Source organism: Diaphorina citri, unplaced genomic scaffold (assembly GCF_000475195.1).
Source record: "Diaphorina citri unplaced genomic scaffold, Diaci psyllid genome assembly version 1.1 scaffold4746, whole genome shotgun sequence".
NCBI lineage: Eukaryota > Metazoa > Arthropoda > Insecta > Hemiptera > Psyllidae > Diaphorina > Diaphorina citri.
In genome coordinates this window covers 1,632-9,316 of record NW_007382140.1, presented here as the reverse complement: position 1 = coordinate 9,316, position 7,685 = coordinate 1,632, and the positions used below count along the sequence as shown (strand labels likewise).

Genomic DNA, 7,685 nt, shown 5'->3' with positions numbered 1-7,685 from the left:
CTCCTCGACATCTTCAGGCAAAATTTCGGACAAATCACTGGCAGAGGTTTTGTCTCTCGTACCTGTAAATGTGAGGCGTAGGATTAACATAAAAAATTTGGACCAATTGCAATACTTTCTCATTACTATTATCATTTCTCTTTAACTGTAGTAGAGGAACTGGCACAAACAAGCAGTGACCCTGGTTAGGTTAAACGCAAGAAGGAGTTTTCACAATTTATTAGAGCAGTGATTAGTGTTATTATAGGGTTAGGTTTTCTTTTCCACAGATGTGACTTCTGCATAATTATCCAATTTAAATCAATCTGATGAATTTGTCATCTTGTTTCAGTCTATGCTGATGGGCGAGTGTGCATATCAATTTTGCATGCCCCTGGGGATGATCCAATGGGCTACGAATCCAGTTCGGAACGGTGGAGTCCTGTGCAGAGTGTCGAGAAAATCCTTCTGTCTGTAGTCAGTATGTTGGCAGGTAATAAAACAACTTGATTCTTTCTCCTTCCCCCTCCCCCCTTTTGTCAATAGAGTTAGAGTTGGTACCTCTCATATAAAAAACTAATTATCGATGCCCATATGTATAAAATAATCTATATTACTGTTACATGGCATGGTGGTCACTGTGGTCGCCTTGCACACAGGAGACTCAGGTTTGATTCTTGGTGGGTCAAGAAATTTGTATCATGTAAATGATTGATTCCATGACTGGCTGTTGCAGGGCCCACTCAGCCTTGTGAGGAAAATGAGTAGCTATGACATATAAATGCACATAGTGACCGGTGCCAGCACAGTAGGTAAACATTGTATTTTAGGATTATTGAGATATTAGGAAAATCCTACAATGCTGCAGTAAGCACAAAAGTTGTGAACACAAAGAAACTGCATTTACAATAGTGGTTAGCATTAGCATGTTGCACTTTGGATCTAAAGGTTAGTGGTTCTAGTCCATGTCAAGTAATAAAATTTGAGGAGTAAGTAACAAGTATGAAACTACGGAATGATGTTAGTGATGCTCACTTCAGTATGCTCAGCACAGTTAAAATACCTAAAATAAGATATGGGCCTCACACATCAACACAGTCTTGTGCTATGTAATATTTATGACTGGGCCTTAGTGATGGGCCGAGTGAATGATTTTACTCGAGTGGACTCGAGTTTGACTTCACTCGAGTGCACTCGATTATTATTTTGTTCCACTCGAGTGGAAAAACTATTCATTGGGTTCTCTGACCCGAGTTCACTCGCGCACTCGCCACATATTATTGCAGCATACAGTTTCTACTACGAGACCGGAGAAATATAGACCAAAAGTTTTCTATCCGTTTACGATTCGAACCCAGGTGCTCCAGGTAGAAAGTTACTGCTCTTAACCACTAGCTCTGTTAGTAAACTATCACCTATTTAACACTTTTTACTTTGGCCTGTGACTAACACCCATATTTATTAACAAAATGCTAGCTCTCGGCAAGTGCTCAAGCATCAATTCCCAACATCTGATTGGCCAAAATTTGCTTGAGACTGATCTGAGACCGAGAATTTTTGTTCATAAATATGAGTGTAAGACCCACTGCAAAATCGATAAAGTTGATCAACATTATCAATGGAGGATTTGAGTTTCGTTTATGTTTTTAGTTTGATAACTACAAGTTTGGCCATGCCTCGGGATGAACTAGCGGGATTCCGGAGCGAAGCGACAGAATTCAGCTAGTATGAGTGTAAGACCCACTGCCAAAATCGATAAAGTTGATCAACATTATCAATGGAGGTTTTTTTTTTTCTGAAAGAGATGGTGTGTTAAATTTAACAAAGCTACATGTGGGTTCCCTTTCCATTTACCTCTCCCAAATAATACAAAATAAATAAATAAATTCTACAAACTCTAATTTACAAAACTGAATAAACTAACACTAGACTATACAAATATAAAAAGAGTTCATCATAACTTAGTTACATAGTTTAATGACTAGAATAAAACAGAAAACAGTATTTAATATTTAAAATTCGCAACAAAAAATCATTCAGTTTTTTGTATAAAAAATGATAATGAGTTGACAATGATTTCAATTTACAGCAGGATGGCCAAGGAGCTATTCCAGAAAGTATTTCACACTTTACATTTCGATGTTAACAAAATTTATAACGTAATATTAGAAAAAAAAAAATAGAAACTATACTCGAAATAATGATCGGGTTGTTTAAAAATATAAAATGTGAAGCTGCTTTCAGGAACAGGTCACAGGTCCACATTTTCAACACCAAAAACTTTTTTTTTGAGAAAGAAAGGTTTGATAGAGGGACGAGCGATAACGGATATCTTATCGTCCCGAAATCGAAGAGAATATCAGGATAAGAGAAAGCCAACCGTTCCAAGAACGAACTTCATTTGTTAAGTTCAGTCCGCGGGGTACTCGAACCCACGACCTATATATTTTTGGTGATTGAAAATGTGGCACCCACACATAGTATACATGTCATATCACCCTGTAATAGTTGTAAGGTTATAACACTAAAATTTATCACGATAAGGGAGGGGTATAATTTGGCTTTTATATTCAGAGAAGTCCTTGGTTAGAGGTCCTCCTAAATAACTCAACTTGAAATAAAATTCAACAGTGCATATACAGGGTGCATTTTTAAAAGAAGCCACTGTGAAAGTTTAGGAAATCTGGGTAAAACTCTGAAACACGTACTTTTTTTCCAAGAAGGGAAACTTTTTGAAAAGGTTTGATAGAGGGCACTGTAACAATGGAGGTCTTATCTTTCCTAAATCGAAGAGAAGTGTTGTCGAGGCAGTGTACGGTTTCAGTTGACGTCGATCGACTGTGTCGACTGGACACGGCTTAAAATTCAGAAAAAATAATAATAATATAGATATAAAATAATAATAATAATAATAATAATAACAACAGCCATCCAGCCTAGATAGCTTGGACGGTAGCGCCTCTGATTCCTAAGCGCTAGGTCGCGGGTTCAATTCCCGTCCGTGCGAACTTTATGCTAAACCAATAAGGTTCGTTCTCGGAACGACTGTCTTTCTCCTATCCTGTCTTCTTTCTCTTCGATTTAGGAAAGATAAGACCTCCATTGTTACAGTGCCCTCTATCAAACCTTTTCAAAAAGTTTCCTTTTCTCTTCGATTTAGGAAAGATAAGACCTCCATTGTTACAGTGCCCTCTATCAAACCTTTTCAAAAAGTTTCCCTTCTTGGAAAAAAGTACGTGTTTCAGAGTTTTACCCAGATTTCCTAAACTTTCACAGTGGCTTCTTTTAAAAATGCACCCTGTATATGCGTAGATAGTAAGTATTTAATGAAAAATAATCAATGTGCAATGAACTTCCAAGTTCTAGTTCGAGAGAATGATAGTGGTTTCAAACTTGACATGCATACCGGTTTAGTTTACTTTTTGATCATTCGAACCCACGACCTATATATTTTTGGTGATTGAAAATGTGGCACCCACACATAGTATACATGTCATATCACCCTGTAATAGTTGTAACACTAAAATTTATCACGATAAGGGAGGGGGTATAATTTGGCTTTTATATTCAGAGAAGTCCTTGGTTAGAGGTCCTCCTAAATAATTCAACTTGAAATAAAATTCAACAGTGATCCCCTATTTAACTTTCCGCGGGGGGAACAACAGTCGTTGCATCGAACTGCTCACTGCTCTCGCAATAATAATGAGGAGTGTTGAGGTAAGCCTGGAGACTGTCAGGAAGGGGAAGTTGATTGATGTGGTCCTTACGAACTATTTTCAATATCACAAACCTGGAATACAAAGAACGATAGGATTACTTGAGTGACTGTTCCAAAAAAAGGGGGGGGAAGATAGTGGGCTCGAAACTGTTAAGGTCTTATCCTCCCGAAAGCGAGGAGAGAAGGAAGACAGTATAGGTATAGGACAAAGCCACCCGTTCCGAGAAGAAACCTTATCTGTTTAAGATTAATTCCGCCCCGGGCGAAACTTAAGAAAAAGGAAGGTTATGCAGTTAAAAGGCTGTCACTCACATACAAGTCTTACAACACTTTTTTTTAATTAGTCTAGACTTATTTCTCTTCCGGCTAAAAGCTAAATCAGCGCGCGCACGAATACGTCCCGAATAAGTCCAGTTTCTATCTCAATCAGGTTGTTTTATGGCATGCTTCCAACTCGAGTTGGTATAGTATACTTTCATGAAACAAACTAGTTGACACGGAAACGGAACATAGACGAGGCTGGACTTCTCTCATGAGGGAACTTACCTGCACATATGCTGCAGGCTTTGCACCTGCTTGAACCTGGACACAGGATGTAGCAGCTGCACTCTCATGGGGCCCAGGATAGGTCGCCTGTGCAGGAAAAACAAGTAGCGACCAGAGCGCGAATGTTCCACAGCGTTCTCGATGAAATCCACGATAGTGTGACTCTTGAACTTGGTGCAGCTGCCGAAACTGAAGTTACCTGTGACAGAAAACCAAACAAGTGAGAATTTGACCACAACAGAATAGAATACATATACCTTGTTTATCCTACTCGAATCTTCTTCTTTTTCTTCGCCTTTGTCCGTATACAGACGGGATCGGCGTTTTTCGTCAGCCTCTCAATCAGCCCTAACTAGGGAGATTGCTTTGGGCTGACATTTGGTTTTAGCTATAAACTTTACGAGTGGATGCCCTTCGCACTCAACCTTTGCTATTTCTTTAGCAAAGGAAATTCAGGCTGGTATATTCCCTGTTTAAAGTCCCCAAGCCAGACTAAGTTGCTCTACTCCCTGTTTAACATCCTGCTGAAATGAGTCTTAAAATTCCATTCAACACCAGCAGTATAAACAAGGTCACGTGTCTTTCATGGGTTTAACAACATGATACACGGTAAGAACTTCTGGGACATAATGGATACGATAACCAAGCTCTTACCTTGGTAATGTTCTATTCGCACATGCCGCACACACGCATTCAATTTAAACGTCAATGAGAATATGTAATGATCATCACTACTATCCCGAACTATGAAAGATCCATCGGGTTCCGTCGACAGGATTTTCTCCGCCGCCTCGCTTGAGATGGGGCCCCAGTACCAGCCGTACTGAAAATAGAAAGGTGAGGAATAAAACACTTCTTCTGTGTACCTTACAGCCCGTTCCCACTAGTAAGTTTTCCCCGATTTTTTCCCTGAATGTCCTGTAGGCAATATAATTTAACTCAAGGTAAAAGGCGAAAAAATACTCACATCTTTCACCTTCTCAATGCTCGACGCAAAGTCCATGTTGAAGCTCTCCTCCCCCTCCTCCCCCGAGCCACACTCTCCCTCCCCTCCCTCGCTAGTAGCGCCCCCAGCGGAATTTCCCGGAACTGGAGGCAGCGCCCTCTCGGAGAAACAACTCTTACTAACATCCAACACGAGAACCGACTCGGACGCTGTATTGCTTCCTCCCAGCTCGTCGTCTTTGGGGAGCGAAGAGGTTTTGAACGTGAACAGCCTGCACATTGTGAAATCATGTTGGAAATTATGGTAATAGAAAGAAATAAGTGATAAGGGATCAATACATAGAAAAAAAAATGCCGCAAACTTCAAAGTTTGACCTGTTTGTCTCGAGCTTTGAGCTACGGAAAAAATATTTTCGGGAATCGAACCCAGAATATAATCTCGTCGCTTTTAATCTGCAATTTGTGGACCATTTAGGAGGGGCTTTTTTTAACTTGGCGCGGCAGGGTGAAGCGCTACCGATTATACAAATGAAAAAGGCCGGGGCCACTGAGTCAGTTTAAACTCGGGTTAAGTTCAATTCTCGGATTAAACTATCTGGTTGATTTTTAAAAATTCCAATTTTTTCAGCCAATGGAGGAGTTGCAATTCGGAAAATATTATTCCTACGTAAAAAATTGTGAAAAATCCAAATCTGAGGTCAAAACTCCGAAAAAAATAACTAACAACCTTTTAAGTTCCATTTGATTTGTATAGGCTTAACAGGGCTGTTAAGCTAACAGGCTGTTAGGGGCTAAAAAGAAGGTTGACCCACCATAATGTTTTAAGGGAACATCGGGCTGATGGATTCATTTTTGGCGTTCTACTATTCTGTCAATGGAGGAGTTGCAATTGGGAAAATATTTTTAATAAAAGGTCGATTCCTACGTAAAAAGTTGTGAAAAATCCAAATCTGAGCTCGGCGAGAAAAAGAAGACCTCTCTTACAAAGAATATAAGACTTCAAAATCCAATAGTAGACCTCAAAATTTGTACAGTAGAATAGCGGGGACTGAGTTGGTGCGGTAAAGTGGGTTTATTTATTTTTATTAGGTATTATTTTTTAAAACATGGAAATTTTACCTCTTACTTTTTTTTCTTCATTTTTTAATGTATGTTTCGCGGGTCGCAAAAGGAACTCGCGTGTCACAGTTTGGACAACCCTGGTCTAAATTACCCTCTTTTCTCTCCCCTCGTTTATAAATCTATTTCATCAATCTCATCCGTCCCTCACCTGCACAGCGTTTGTTTGAACCGCTTCAATTTCAGTTGATGTTTCCGTTTAGCGCGCAGCGGTTTCGTGTGTCCGGTTTCCACGCTAGGGGTCGCATGCGTCACGGATGCGTTCTTTTTTGACGTCGCATGATGATGGTGTTTGGACGAGGACGACGACTTTTTCGGCTTTTTGATGTTGATGACGAACGAGTTGTGAAAGTGCTTGGCCGCCGCGTTTGAAGAGGAACCTGACCATGAGTAAGAATATAATAGAACAGTGGTTCCCAAACTGGGGTACGCGGCCCTTCTGAAGATCACATAAAATATAGTAAAGGGACCGCCGAGCGTTCAGAATTGAAAAAAGGGGCCGCGTAGGGGAAAAAAGTTTGGGAACCGCTGGAATAGAACATAGCTTGTTTATACTGCCAGCTAAGGACTGAAAGGTCTGTTTACTCTTGCAGTCTAAACAAGGTCTTATGTTTTTAATAGGTAATAAAGCGCTAGGTCGCGGAATCGAACCCGCGACCGAGCGCTTACAAGGCAGATGCATTTCCATTTCAAATTGAACACATGTCAATAAATTGAAACAACACTTTTTATTGAATCACTAAAGGTACTGTATTGTTTTGTACTGTGGTAATAGACACCAAGCCAACTAGGCTGGCATAGGAAATTCTTACCTGATGAGGTCGACGCTATGGAAGCCTTATGTCGGAGCCCAGACCCTCCGGGTTCCGTCGACCCTTTCCTCCCCTTCCTTCTCCTCGTGAGTGAGAGACTATCCGCCGTGATGCTAATGTTGGCGTTGGCTGGAGTCGAATAGAGGTCGTTAAGTATTTCGTGCACATGCGCCATTACCAAATTACTCGGGGGGTGCGATGGTCGTCTCGTCTCTAGAGTGTCAATGGGGTGCGAGTAGATGAGAGTGGCGCTACCCCCACAGCCGGCACTCGAGTTGAGATCAGCTTGTCTGAAATAATAATAACAGACTTTTGAGTGGAAGGTAACCTCTAGGCGAGGCTACCCCCACAGCCGGCACTCGAGTTGAGATCAGCTTGTCTGAAATAATAATAACAGACTTTTGAGTGGAAGGTAACCTCTAGGCGAGGTTAACGCCGGAGGCGTTCTCTACCACCTAACCCTTAGAGCTACATTATTATGTAGTCAAAGTCAAATTCTCAAATAAATAAGGATAAAATTCCAAATCTAGGCTGGGATCGAAATCACTGCCCAGATACAATAGAAA

The 7,685-nt window shown here is 40.7% G+C and overlaps 1 protein-coding gene across 2 annotated transcripts; it reads right to left on the bottom strand.

Moving 5' to 3' along the window:
• Nucleotides 1-1,776: 1,776 nt before the first annotated feature.
• Nucleotides 1,777-7,436, bottom strand: LOC103521218 (cytokine-inducible SH2-containing protein-like). 2 transcript variants are annotated; one of them, XR_003394690.1, is made up of 7 exons: nucleotides 7,120-7,436; nucleotides 6,459-6,687; nucleotides 5,211-5,460; nucleotides 4,898-5,066; nucleotides 4,244-4,442; nucleotides 3,423-3,769; nucleotides 1,777-2,418 (listed from the first exon to the last, which is right to left on the bottom strand). XR_003394690.1 is itself a non-coding variant. In XM_008486324.2 (6 exons), exons 1-6 carry the CDS (start codon nucleotides 7,292-7,294, stop codon nucleotides 3,619-3,621), a joined length of 1,173 nt encoding a protein of 390 aa, XP_008484546.1. In that variant the 5' UTR covers nucleotides 7,295-7,436; the 3' UTR covers nucleotides 3,420-3,618. The 2 variants fall into 2 exon arrangements, 1 of the variants encoding a protein (XP_008484546.1); XM_008486324.2 differs by lacking the exon at nucleotides 1,777-2,418 and having other exon boundaries at nucleotides 3,420-3,769.
• Nucleotides 7,437-7,685: the final 249 nt, after the last annotated feature.

Excerpts from the sequence above, each read along its gene's own strand:
- LOC103521218 (XM_008486324.2), bottom strand. The coding sequence starts at position 7,294 with ATGGCGCATGTGCACGAAATACTTAACGACCTCTATTCGACTCCAGCC. Across the intron at positions 6,688-7,119 it reads CATAGCGTCGACCTCATCAG|GTTCCTCTTCAAACGCGGCG; the intron begins GTAAGAATTTCC and ends ACTCATGGTCAG. Across the intron at positions 5,461-6,458 it reads TTCAAACAAACGCTGTGCAG|GCTGTTCACGTTCAAAACCT; the intron begins GTGAGGGACGGA and ends CACAATGTGCAG.